General features: G+C 40.3%; 1 protein-coding gene across 24 annotated transcripts in view; it reads left to right on the plus strand.

The window, feature by feature from the left end:
• Positions 1-5588: 5588 nt before the first annotated feature.
• The window catches only part of cast (calpastatin), a 30784-nt gene continuing 21878 nt past the window's right edge, over positions 5589-14494 (plus strand). For 14 of the 24 annotated variants that reach the window (XM_029503058.1, XM_029503062.1, XM_029503059.1 and 11 more), the window contains exon 1: positions 10093-10247. In XM_029503058.1, coding sequence (XP_029358918.1) covers positions 10173-10247 — 75 coding nt within the window. In that variant the 5' untranslated portion in view covers positions 10093-10172. Of the gene's footprint in view, positions 5713-6136; positions 6290-10091; positions 10248-14494 lie in introns of those variants that run through there. The other 10 variants (XM_029503074.1, XM_029503078.1, XM_029503063.1 and 7 more) reach the window with 6 other exon arrangements.

The following is a 14494-nucleotide window of genomic DNA, read 5'->3' on the forward strand; positions in this document are numbered from 1 at the left end:
CTGCCCGGTATTTGTCCGAGGAGGAGAGGAAATACTGGTGATTGGGAGGGCTGGTTTACCGTTGTGTGTGTGTACGTGCGTGCACTTGGCGGGGTGAGAGGCAGGAGGGGGGCGGTGCTACACGTCAAATTACGGATGCTCTGACGTCAGTTTGGCGTCTACCTTTGGTAAGATGTGAGTCCGAGTCCCTGAAGGAGAAAGCCTAGATGGGGGGGGTGGGGGGGGGTGTAGACTAAAAATATCCCAGTGTTTGTCCCCCAGAGCCAGAGGAGAAGACATGGAGATACAGGAACAGACTACTATATGAATCTATGTTTAAGTAAATCATATCAGATTCTGAAAGTCATATTTATCATTGTAAGGCCGATCTAGTGAAGCATCTTTTGCATCTGATGCAGCCGGCAAAATTGTTCATCAGAACCAGCCGATCCGTGTGACGTCATCGTGTTTACCAGCGCATGACCACGGTTTAAAAATCAGACATCGATAAGAGTCCCGTGCCTGTGTCAGACTGTGGTAACGTCACACAGAGGTAGGCTTCAGTACCGCGGACAGCTCCACGTTGACGCGACAGACTGATTTCATGTTTCAGAAATAAGATGGTCTTCTCTGCACCAGGATGGTCCCGATGTGAAATTATTCCATAATACAGGAATAGCTTCTTAAAATACAATTGGATGAGCTAAGTAACAATAATGAAGAATATTTGAGGTGACTATGTTAAGGCTTCCAGATATTAAAGTTTGTCTTACAACAAGCAGGTGAACTTTGTGAACGTTGAGACAAGCTTTTCTGCCTCCAGGCCTGTATTTAATAATGACAGAAAAAAAGAACATTTTGCCTGAATAATTTTAAATGACAGACATTGACGTTATTGTTTTTAGTTTTGGTACTGCACTCACATCCTTGAGTGAACTGCATAATATCTGCATTAAAACAGTCAGTCAAAACAACACATACATGCATTCAAACACGGTAACCTGGTTTACGAGCTCCTGACTCCAGGTGCGTTCAATACAAAGAGCTGACCTTCTGAAATATATTTCCTGGAAAATCTATAGAGCCTGAAGGTAATGTTTACAGCCTCCAGGTTACACAAAAAGCACACTGAACTGACTTTTGAACTTAACATTCAACCTGATCTGGACAGATCATCATCTGGATGTTCAGTGTTAATATCTTGGTTTTACACTTCTATCATTAAAAGAATCTGTCTCAATGACTTGTTCAAATAATGGTGTTGAACATTGCCCCTCAAAAATATGAACCGAACACAAGAAAATAAGGCTATATTAACTCTGTCCTTAATTTAGTATTCTCACCCAAAACAAAAATAAGTAGCAATAACAGCACGAGTGTGTACTGATGAGTTTGTTTTAGGAATAAATTTAAAAACTCTGTTGCGCATCAGGACTTCTTACAGCTCCGGGGATGATCAGTGAATCTCAAATGGCATTATGATTAGAAGTTTTGTCTTACATGCAGACCATTTGCACAGTTAATGTGCATGTTTTCCCTTTCAAAATATAGAGATTAATTTCTCTTACTATTAATGAATTATGTCAATTTGGTGAAGCTGAGAAACACAAAATTGAGTTGTTGTTATTATTGTACTCTGATTCTAGGTGATCCAGAGTAAATGTGTTATACAGTAAGGAAGGATGTTATTTTTTTCAACAGGCTGCGGGGTTGTATCGGGGCAGTTACTATTGGACAAACTAAAGCGTAAACAAACCGAACAAGAGTAGCACTATTATACAAAACGTTTTGTGCTTCTTAATCTTTGAGTTCAACTTGTCAGAACTGATAGTGACTAATATATGTGCTCATCTGTCCGTGTGTAAACAGGCTTGCAGCAGATCTGCAGTATAATCCACCTTTACCTAGCAACAGCTGTTTGCTCTGACCAAAGCTCAGGAGAGAGAAGAGGCAGTTGAGGAGCTGCATAAATATCAGCAAAATGGAGGGACACCTTAGCTTCATTACAGAGTACTGAATCATTGACTTGGTTTTGATTGATTTTCAGTATCCTTTATCCTCAGCTCCGCGTGGGTGGGTGTGTTTTCCACTGCTGTCGCATGAGAACACTCATCTGTTCCTACCTTATTCCACTGAGAGAGCACAATCAAATGAGGTCAAAGGTACTCTGTATCGTTAGCTAATTATTTTTCCAGTTCCAGAGACAGACACTGAAGAAAAGCCCTTGCTTTTAGCCAGAGGATGACGCAGGTAAAGCCAAAGTGACTGTGAGCCACCTCAACAGACAGCAAAGCAACTGAGATTAATTAGGTGTGACAAATGGATGAGGACTTTAGCTCTGCTTCCTGCTTATTTGAAATGCCATATTTATTGCTCAGCAAAACAATATGTACACATTTTCACATTAGAACACGTAGAGAAAATAGATATTAAAATAGCTTAACTTTAAAATAAAAACTCAATTACACTGCATTTTAATTTGATATTAAAACACATTATTGCGAAGTAAATGAGACATGCAACCAAGTTTGATACACTCCCTTGTCACTCACCCAACGTGTAAAATGTGCAGCCTGTCACACTTCGCAAGTGCAAGTCCCTCTGACTCTCATCTTCATTCAAGAGTTGGATTCTTAGAAGAGTGATGGTGATGCAGTCAGAGATAGATTTAGGTTTTCATACACAGGTAGCTGCTAAACAAAAATAATGACAGTATATTTAGATCAACACTGATTAAACCTCAACTGCTTTGAATGAAAGCGTTCCTCCCAAAAATATGAAACAGTCTCCGATCATTAGAAAATGTGTGAAAATGTATGCAATATTAACACAATATCTAACTAACTGTGATTGGCAGCACAGCAAGATAGTAGTTAGCGTTGTTGCCCCACAATAAGCAACTCCAGCAACTCCAGCAACCTGGAAATGGATGAGTGGTAGAAGATGAATGAATGAATGAACAATTGGCTGTGATATTGAATATACGCAAACACGCAAACTTTCCAAACAGTAGAGTGAAATATGTTTAGATTACATACACACAAACTACTTAATTTATTACAAAATCAAAGAAGAATTACTTTGGCCACAGTTGAAAATATTACTATATGCATTAGTACATACATTTCTAAAACAATAAATAGAGCGTTTGTTAAGATGGATTTGGAAAAGAAATTTGTTAAATTGATTATTATATGTATATTATATGACGACTGGCCAAAATCAGAGAATTTCTAAACTATTTGCTATTCATGGCTTTGATCATTTTACTTTTGAGTTGTGACATTGTCTCTATGAGTCACTAAGAAGTCAAAAACAAATTGAAAGTGGGGGAAAAAAAAACCCACTAAAAACAAACCCATTGTAAATGAAATAACTCTACAAATGTTTCTGTTATTTGAAATATGTGCAATACTGACAGAAATAGGCAAAGGTTAAGAGTCAATTTCATTCATGTCACCAAAGCTCAGGCAGCGTACAAATGTCAACTGTTATCAGAGGATGCTGTAAAAATGCTGTTGGAGCGTCACTCAGATTGGCATCACTTTGTCTGTTAGAGACTGTGGAAAGGCCTCACTGATTTGTGGGTGTGCATGCTGTTATCGGGAGGTAAGAAGGTCAGAAGCACTTTGTCTCCGAAGGGCATCAGAGTGGATGGACACCCCAACAAGTCGTCACTTCTCCCAACAATAGAGAGAAATGATTATCAGACAGGAAATACACCTAAATGATGAAAAAGTTTTTCTTTTGTTGTTGTTTAGAAAGTCTGCTTTGTTGACCTGCAATGACATTTTTACATAATATTCAAATCAGTGTTGGTTTGAGTTGAGTTTCTTTGACAAGGTATCATTACTATTTATGTAAATATTACCCACGGATCTGTTAAACTGTTCATATTAACACTGAATTTCGAGTGAAAGAAAATAAAAGCTACAAATAGGGTTTGTAGTTATGCACTGCAGTAAACTAAAGCCACAACAGAGAGGTGGTGTTTAAATTTTATCTGTTAAAAGTTAATTTCTTTATTTCCCCCTCCAAAATCCTTGCCAACACGAAATAATTACCTGGCATTTTTGTTAAATCATTAATGTTGCTAAGATTTATCATACGGAGCAATTAACAGATTAAAGCAGACAACAGAGTAATTGATTGTTGATTTAACCATTTCATCTTTCATTTCAACCTCAAAATTAGATCATGTCAGCCATGAGGATGAAATTCACTCAACACATTTTTGTCCTAAATGTCTGGTGCACTTCATTCAACCACATCCTCTTTCACCCAGGCCTGGATCGACACTGCACAGATCCCTGAACACAACATCTTGACGCAATCGACCCTGACCTGATCTCAACCCTGGAGGTTAGGTCTCAGCTGTATGATGGAAACGCCCGGCGATGCTATGAACTGTGGGAAATATCCCGAGCCACAGTTTTTGTGCAGAAGATTGGACCTACCGTAAAGGTTGGAGAAGTCCGGGTGACACAGCCCCAACGCCCCCAGGACTCAGCAGGACACAGGCTCTGTGAGGACACCGAGACTGGTTCCTGTCCTCCATCTTTGAGAAGCTGGCGTCGTCCTCTCCGGACTCTTCAAAGCTACATAGACGGCTGTAAACTAAGACAAACGGTATGTTTGTCCGAACATCAGAAACATCCTTTCCTTTTTGCTCTGTGTTGTGGTCCTGCTTTGTTTTCCGTTTCCATGCTGTTTGAGGCGACATCTTTAGCTAACTGAAATTCACCGCTGAAACACAACGGCCCTCTGGCCTTTGACCTCTGACCTGTCCCCCTTTACCTTCATGACACAAAGAGAGCCAGTAAATATACTTAGCATTTTTCCACCGTGCAGGTAAAGCATCTTCGTATTCGCAGATTTTTTTTTTTTTCATTTGCAAAAAAACCATTCAGTGTATTTTTAATTTTATTTAAAGATAACTAAATAAGCAAGTAAAAGAAATGCGTCCATGCCGCAGTTGGGGGTTTGGTTGCCCCCTAGAGGTGGGGCATGACTATTTTTTATGTCTTTTTTGCCTTCTTTTAGACCGTGGGTTCCCTTTCCGGTCTTATTTATTTTAAGCCAGTGCTGTTGACTCACACGGGCCGTGTTTTTCCCGGCAGGGGGCAGCATTGTGGTTCCTCACTGAGAGGAAACATCGGTGAGTCACTCCTTCCCTGAGCTGTGGGGTGCGCCCCGTCATGGCAAAAAAATAAACAAAATACAATCCCGACTGTGAGTCTATCCCGCATGAAACATGTGTTACGGCATCTGTTTCAACACACAAAGATCTTCTCTTGTTTCCAAATCTGCACTGAATCACACAGTCAACGTAATTTCTATATAACTTTGTCACACCAGTTGTTTCCCTTCCCAGTTTAATGTGATGAAAGCTGTGTCACATGTGTTTGTCTAACTTCCAGTGTCTGTCATTAACATCACAATGTATGAGTGTCTTGGTGGAGTCTTGGTGGAACTCTATCCTAAAGACACACACACACACACACACACACACACTAAAGCTTTTCCTTTTCCAACTACGTCCATCATCAATCAGAGTTGAACGTTTTGTCTGCGGGAGGGGCAGCAGCTTTTACTCTAAGAGGCAGAGCCTGGTTCTGGTTCTGAGCACTGAGGACGCACAGTCGACTGCAAAAGTCTAACCATCCGAGTTTGAACATGCCACACAAGAAAAGAGGCCATGGGCATCACAAAAACCTAAAAGAGACGAAGGAGGTAAGTTTTCTTTTCCTTACTGCATCGCAAACATACGGAGAAAATGGGTCAGAGTAGAAAGGTACAGTGAGGCCCAAAAACAACCAGTTAGAAGAGCTTTCTGCTGGCATGGGTCTGCTTTAAGGCAGTAAATACAGATATGGCCCAGACCGGCATCGATCAGCCGCGATCTGTGATTCAGCATCTTTGCACAATCAATAAATGATCACCGATCCACCAAAAGTCGGAGCGGCAGTGAAACCACACTATTCCAGTAGTTTCCTTCACTGGAAATCTCCCTCCTTGTGTGTGGGGGCTGTCGTGGGAGTGAGGGGTGGTATACTACAGCACTTTACAGGTCAGTGTGTGAATATGCGGAAGAGCCTGTGATTCCGGTGGGCAGCTTGTGTGTGTGTGTGATGATTTCCTGCTGTTTTAAATTGAGCAGGGACACCTCAGGCTAATGATCGGTGAAGTGTTAGGGGAGTGGCACATCGGTGTAGATAGGGCCTGGCAGTGAGGATCCTGCTGTGACAGAGGAAGGCTGCTCTCCGCTCCTGGTCCCACCATGGCGTACGCTGCCTACTGGATGAGTCTTGTGAGTACCTCGTTTTGCTGCTTCTCGCCTCCCACCTCCCGTTTTTGACCCTCCGGCGGGATACTCTGTGTCATGGCAGGCGGAGAGACGCTGGAAACCAGCACAACTAGTCCTAAATTTTATGTTCTGAAAAACTTGGCATCAGCCGAAGAAAACCGGACCTCTGAATTAAAACAAACAAACAAAAAAAAAAAAAGACTTTGGACATACTGTATAGTGTTGATGTGTGTGTGGGCGTGTTACCGTTCAAACAGAGATAAACTTGAGCACACACAGCTCTGAAGCTATTTCTCAAGGTGGTCGTAATATGCATGAAGTACACAGTAGTATATTGTTACAGTGTCATTTTCGCTAATTGATGCTAAACATTTTCCTGTACTGGCTATTAGTGATTGCCTCTTCTAGAAATGTGATAGAATTGATATGATATTAGACTTTTGCAAACACGTCCTGTTTTCAGCCAAATTAACATTTCTTCTACACAATAGGTTCAAACACTGCATCCTGTACTGACATCCCATTGAATTTATAGCCAAAAACGCGTTCAGCCTTTAAAGCCTCTGCACTTATAATAACAAGCTCTTATGTGTGTGTGTGTGTGTACACACTAAAATAGAGCAGCTGCTTCCCAGCTGCATTGGACTCAGTGTCCCACACAGTAGCAAGTCTTCAGTGTCATGTCCCACAGCAGGATCCTGTTGAGACAAGGTGCAGCCTTCACCTCCTTTCTGCACACAAGAAGAGTTTGTGTAGTACTGATTATGAAAGGTTTATCTTGGTTTCAATTTGTTCAGTGAGTTGCATTTTAGATTTTTGCATTGAACAGATGAATCTGGAAGTGCTGGAAGCGAAAACAACTGCTCTACCTGTTTTTCACCATATTTTATAAGTCAAAGAGATAATATGCAATCCACATGTGGTTTTATGTAGTTTTAATAAGAACTAATTTGACACTTTTTCACAATTTTCATGCCATTGATACATTTCTAACTGACTGTATTGTATGGTAAACTTACTTGGGAAATCAGATGGTCCCAGTTTGTGAGCTGATAACTTTCTTCCACTGGAACTGTTGGGAGTGTGTTGCTGTGAAGTTTAACACGTGCTGGGATTACAGTAGCCTATAGATGGGGAGCAAAATGATAGTTTGTATTTGTCTCCCTCTGCTGAGTGCACCCATATTTGTTCCCTCTGTGTATGAGGAGGAGGGGACACAAACGCTTGAGTTACTGATGACCATGTCCAACCTATATGAGGCTCTCATATTTACCTACTATATGTGCACATAGAGCACATTTGGTATGGTTTTCACTACTATGTGTACCCGTGTTGACTTGAATTTGTGTTCTTTCAGAAATTCTTGAGTTACTTCTATGTTTTTTCGTAAACCTTTTATTCTTATTTGGAAACACATTCATCATTACCAGGAATTCATTTGCATCTTTTTAGAAAATGCTGCCACATTCCTAATATTATTTTCAGGATTTCATATCTCGAACAAGCTCTAACCATTTTGTTATGTTTGTTTTCTGATATGTTTTTATTATTATTATCATGTCCACAGTCCACGAGGTGGTGAGAGTTTAGTTGTGGTGTGAGAGAACAGTGACTGCAGTATGACATGAGTCTAAATATAAAGATTAGCACCGGTTTAGCAGAGGGTTCCAGTTACCTATATATTTATATACACTCATGTTCTTATACAGTTACACACACATGTTAATGATAGCATCTAGAATTTCCTTATTTGTTTTCATGACACCACTAATATTAGTTATACTGAGCTCATCAATATCACCTTCTTGTGCAAAAGTTAAGTTAGAAGTAAAAAAAAAGTTATCACCCCTCCATGCCGTACTTTTCAGAAAAGACACAGCTTAATGGTGCAACAGCTGGTTTTACAGGCTCGGTCAGTGACATCTCACTTTGCCAAAGGTGTGTCTGGCTGAGAGAGACTGCACCATGAAGCAGGATGTGTGAGAACCTCCCACATGCACATGTGCAAGCAAGGCCATTTACATAAATGCATGTAACCTGCAGCAATGCAAGATTATTCTCCTTTGTGTTAGGTTTATTTGTGGGCTAATCCTACTCCAGGGTGTTGGAAACATAATTTGCTTTCTGTGGTGGACAATAGGAAGTATAGGTTTGTCATGCTGTCACTGGATGGCATTGACTCTAAAGAAGACCCTTCAAATTTTGAGAACCTCTGGAATACACATGTAAATTTTTAATGAAGTCTATCCTATCGCACCAACAGCTTTTTTTTTTTTATGAAGATAAAAGACAGCAGATTTTCATATCATGTAGAATAGGCTTTTTAATGTGTTAGTCTTTAATTATCCATGTACACTTGTATTAATTTATGTGTTGAAGTAAAATATTATTTACTTTACTCTCTCTCAAATTCTGTATTATATTACACATACAGTGTAGTGACAGGGTACAACGCCAGCAAATTATATTTGGCATGGCAAGACAGCCAAGCACACCTCAGAAGAACCTGAAAAATAATTTTTGAAGGCAGCATTGCCTGCTCACTCCACCCAAAAACTGCCCAAGGGGACCCACAATACACCCAAGGAATAGGTAATAGAAAGCTGCAGTGATATGACTGGAATTGTACTTTGCACTTTGTACTTTGTACTTTGCACAATGTCATTTTTGCACTTTTTTACTTGCTGCCTCACTGTCACTGTGTGCATTTTTTCATCAGAAGCAGTACATGTAATCTAATGGAGCCTTCCCACTTTTCATTAGACAGACTATGTTGTTCAAATAAAGATTAAAATGTTATAGTTTGGCCTTTACCTGTTCGATATGTAAAGCACCTTGATGTAACCCCATTGTAATTTGGCACCATACAAATTAATTTGATTTGATTTGATTGGAAATAAAACGTCTGTTTTGAAAAAAGGTGTTTTGTGTAAAAGCTCAGAGAGCCAACACCGATCATTTAAGCTTCAGCAAATCTATTTGTCATGTGTTCTGTTGAAACACTCCCTACATTCCTGGTTCTGAAAGGAACTTTTTGCCGTAGTCAGTCTGTTTTTATTCACAATATCATAACCTTATCCAATCCCTTTCCAGCACACACTTGTTCTTTGGCTCAGTGAGTGGCTATTGATTGAGTAAGTATATGTACAAATGATCAGGACTAATTTATTCCACTCCCTGCTATTGTTTTGAAAAGGTGTATTCTAGGTTTTCAGCCGGATCTCCCTTTGCAGCCATTTGATGCAGATGTTATATAAAACTAAACTATGGCCCCACCCTTTATTCTCATAGGTAGTTAGTCAGGCAGGATAGTTGCACAAGCTGTACTTACTGAGTGAAAATGAGGGGTGTGTACATTTCTATGTATCCCTCCATGCCTGTGTGCGTGCTCAAGTCCTGTTCAGCATTACCAATCTGGGTGTGTGTCTGCTGATAAGTTGCTCAGATAGGGTCTCAGATAAACCTGAAGCTATCTTAGGAATGCTGTTTTACATATATGTGCCCTTCCATTTTAATGCTTTCTTGCCCTAGTGTATGTTGGTCTGTGTGTGTGTGTGTGTGTGTGTGTGTGTGTAAAAGTGGTGTCTGTTCACCTGAGAAGCAGCACCGATATGGCCCCTCATCAGGTGGGTGTAAGTTCACAGTCAGCTCACTTCCCTTTATAGCCCAGAGTTATAGCTCGGCCTCTTGTGACTTCCATGTCTCTGAACCCTCCCTTTGCCCCCTCTGCTCCTGGCCACACCCCCTCCTCATTCTCTGTGCCCTCCCCCATCTCGCTCTCTCTCTTCCCTTCCCTGCCCGTTGGAAACATGCTGAAAGCCGACAGTCAAGGGAGAAGCTGACAGACACACACATACACACACACTCGGAGGCACTTTCAGCCATCATGGGCCAGATACTGAGTTGGTTCCGAGGCCCACAGGACAACCCGGCTCTGCAGGATGTGGCTGTGGAGGAGCAGGTGTGTGTCAATCTGTGCCAGTCTGTGTGTGCATGTGTGCTTGGGCTATGTTTTGAACAACTAATCTAAATTTAATTATTATATATTATCAGTGTTTTGTTTCATCATTATGAGCCAGCCTTGGAATACAGCAGTACTTTTGTAGTTGTTGTGTTTGTTGTGACTTCTGTTAGCCTGGCTTGTACTGTGTGTACAATGAAGGACTTGTAGAGGAAAGGCACACGGAGGAAAACTCTCTTGGCCTATATCCAAGTTAGACCTCCCTCTCTTCCCTTTCTGTCTCTGTCCCTCGACCTCTCTCCCCCTCCCTCTGTCTTTCTCTATCTCTCTGCTGGAATGTGAAAGCCTCTCTGGTTAGCCTCTACAAGGTTACTCTGTTTTGTAGTGGTGAAATATTAAATCAAGTCTGGGGCAATGCCTGCAGTGTTACCAGTTGCTACAAGTGCCAGACCACAAGGAAAACTCCCACAGATCCCTGTTTGTGAAGTTGTCTTGAAGGTTATAGGTGTTGTCAGCTCATGTGTGCTGACAGTTTTCATTAAAAAGAACATTAATGCTTGCTTGGGAACCCTCACAGGAGAGGGTCTCGCCCAAATAGCATTCTCCTGTGATAATCTGCAGTGGCAGATGGAGCAACCATAGAGGGTGTGTAGTTGGACTAGCCAAGTGTACAACTTGAAATTGCATGTCCGGCTCGTCATATCCTGTGGTATCATCGGCAGTATTGTTAGTTACATGTCTGCTAGAGAGGGGGCGACTGTGTGTTGATATGTGACAGGCCTGCAATGGCTGTCCTGATGAAACCACTATGTTATCAGAGCTGTGTGAGTTTGGTCTGAGTCAGGTTGTGTGTGAAAGGTTCATCAGAAATGTGTCCACAGAGAAGGCGTGTGAACAGCCAGGCCTTTGGATTTTTGGTGGGAGCTCTGATTTGTTTTGTTTTTTTGGGTCAAAGCTTTGGCCCGACTTACACTCATCTGGTACCACAACCATTAGAATGACAGGAAATGGCTACTTGGGAAACACTTCTTGACCGCTCACATATATCCATCAGAGCAGAGCCAGTGTGTGAACAACTACACACATCAGTCAGTACACCTCACTGTCAAACACTTATATCCATAACAGACTGACTACACATCAGTTTTGTGTTTTCATGCTTTAATAATTGATGTGATTATTCAGGGTTTTTTCAAAACTTTCAAAACTTTTAAGGACATGAAAGTAAAAATAGAAAGTGTTAAATTACACTGTAACAGGTGAAGTTTGTGCAAAGTAGCTGCAATATTTTATTGCAATATTTATTTATATTTATAACAACCAATGGAATTACAACATTGAAAAACAACAAGTGACAATGTTAAATGCATTGCCCTGTGATGAACATGTGAACCCTTATTATTAATGTTGTACTATGAAGAAGAAGCTTTATAAAGCCATACTCTTTCTTCACAGTGCCAAACAGCAAACACATGCAGACACACTGTAAACTAGTTGGGAACAGAGTGATGCATTTGGCATCAGAGCCTGGCAGAAACCAAAAACAGTGCTTTTAATGATGTGGAACATATTTCAAAAAGCCCAAAAGCATAATGTAATCAACTGTATTGATGAGGTACTTCATTACGTAAAAGAACATCTATAAACCCTCGGGCCATGTGTGTGTGTTTGTGTGTTTTTGTGACCTTAACATCAGATGATTTTGTTTACACATACGTTAGAGCTAAATATTATCCTCATCAAATGTGTTTTTAAATGTTGCTGTTTACTCCATTACCAGGCTGTGATTTCCCAACACACATTGACACTTGTGCTGTCAGATGTCTCACCTTACTGTCAGTTTGGCTTCAGCTCAGCTGCTGAACCAACCATTACTCTCCGCCTTTTGTCATGTGAGTTATGTAAAACTAACTGCTGGAGAGCGCCCATGCCCCCGAGCTCACCTGAAAACATACCTGTTATATAGCACCACACTCCAATGATTTCATTCTGCCGTCTGTTTACAGCTGGCTTGCTTCAAGAAAACGTGATGCTTGATGCCACATGATGTTGGTGTGGATGAGTTATGGAATTCACTGGAAGTTGCAACCTGATATAGCTTGATATGATGCTGGAAAGATAAAGTTGGTGATGACGTGATCTGCTTGTGATTATTATGTACTAATGCTATAAATTATTCCAATATATATTATTCTAATATATCCTATATTTAAAGAAGCGAGTTTCAGCAAATATATATTTTTCGTCAACACAGTAAGTAAGCAGACAAATTACTAAACCTTTGTGCATGTTGTTAGCATTGGATGAAGTGTGGCTTCAGAGAAAGTGTGTGGATATCAAAGCAGCAGAACAAAGGACATTTCCAGTTTACTGTAAGTGTGGGGGTCATGTTTGAACACAGTGAATGTATATAAAGTTTCAAGTCTTAGTGAAATGATTTGATTCTGTTCTTTAATACACAACAAAAAATCACAGTCAGTAATATCTTTGAATTTAGATTTGGAGGACAGAAGGTACACAACCATATGAGAGTAGGGAAATAAAGCAGTAAAAGATGAAGATGTGGGAGAAAGTTAAATTTACATTTGCAAAGACATATACTGTATCTCCCAGTAAATATAAGAGGGATCAAATATATATCAAGCAAACTATGCCTGTATAACCCAAGAGCTCAGGGACTCTATAGAACAGCGGACATTTACCTGTTTAAATTTATGTGAGAATGCCGTGAGCTGAAGCGCTGTTGAAAACACTGCAGAACTGAACCTTCCCCAGTTTAACCAGTCAACAGTATCATTTAGAGGCTTAAAAGCACGGATATTGCTCTAGTTCTTTCAGGATGCACACCACTGAACATAATTTAGGGAATTTATCCATCCATTAAATAATATCAGTGATTATTACCTTGGATTTAGTCCATTGGCAGGAAGCTCTTATCTTTCTTTAGCCTTTCAGCAAACGCACGCCTGATGAATCAAAGTCCTTTCACCTCCAACCACTAAAGAAATGATTCAAGGTTCTTCCTAGATTGTATTTTTTATTTTATACTTCCATGTTTGGCGTGAAGCAGGTAGTGTACAGTGGGTAGTGACAATTTTGGGGGTAAAAATATACTACCCAAACAAAGGTTGGTGTCGTCATTTGATGGACTTTGTGGACTTTTTTTATCTGCAGTGTGATCAGTGTTCACTAACATGCGAAAGAAATATTTTTAGCTCACCAGATGTTTTGTCTGCATTAATTCTCTGGTTGTCATTTTTGTCACATTGCCAGCCAGGATTTAAGGCATTTTTCAGAGTCTTCATTTTGAAAAAGTGTGTGAACTCCCCAAGGGTTTGTCCGTGTAATTTGTTGTTACAAGCTCATCCCTCAGATGATATGATATGTTCATGTTTATTTTAGAGAGATCTTGGACAATGCTATCACTTGACGGGAAAAGTATACAACACCAGGCCTGAGTTTTCCCACAGTATTACTTTAAGAAACATGATGAGATAAGGACTCCAATTTAAAGTTGGTCTGACAGCATCAAAGTTTTATGGAAACCCCCCCCTCTCGAGTGCCGATCCCTCTGGATGGGTAGGCCTGCTTCCACCCATTATTTGTCAGCAACGATAAGTGTTAGTAACTAAGAGTTACCAAGTAAGGCATTTAGCTCCTTTGTAAGCAGGCGTGTTTTTGTAGAGAAATATGCCAGCGCTGCCTCTCTCGCTCTTTCACTCTGTCACAAACACACACAGACATTTTCTGGCTCAGTTGTGTTTTGTCCGTCTGAGGAAGGTTGTTAAAGTCTATTCATTGCAAAGGCCCTGAAAGAAGAGTATGTTTTTGCCAGAGCAATGCTAGGGTAGGGATTGTACAACAAATAGTTTCGATCTCTAGAGCTGTCTGATTATCTTTTTTTTTATTTGTCTATATATTTTTACAAAAATAAAGGCTGCTTTATTACTATGTGCAGACTGTTGACCTCAGTGAAATTGCTTTTATGGTGAGCTGACTGGGTGATATGATGACATGAAATCTGTGTTGCAATGAATGCAATACTTTGGCTGATGTTTTAATGTTTAAGATTTTTTTTTCTTTATCTTAAACAAAAATATTTCATGCATCATAAAACAACTGACTTGTACTGCACTGGGGCTACACAGCAATTAGAGATGACACATAATGCTCCATTCATTTTCACCTAAGTGCTATGAATATTTTTAGACGCAAGGGGGCACCGTTTTTTCAAAGCCCTCCCCTGT

Source organism: Echeneis naucrates, chromosome 5 (assembly GCF_900963305.1).
Source record: "Echeneis naucrates chromosome 5, fEcheNa1.1, whole genome shotgun sequence".
NCBI classification, from domain to species: domain Eukaryota; kingdom Metazoa; phylum Chordata; class Actinopteri; order Carangiformes; family Echeneidae; genus Echeneis; species Echeneis naucrates.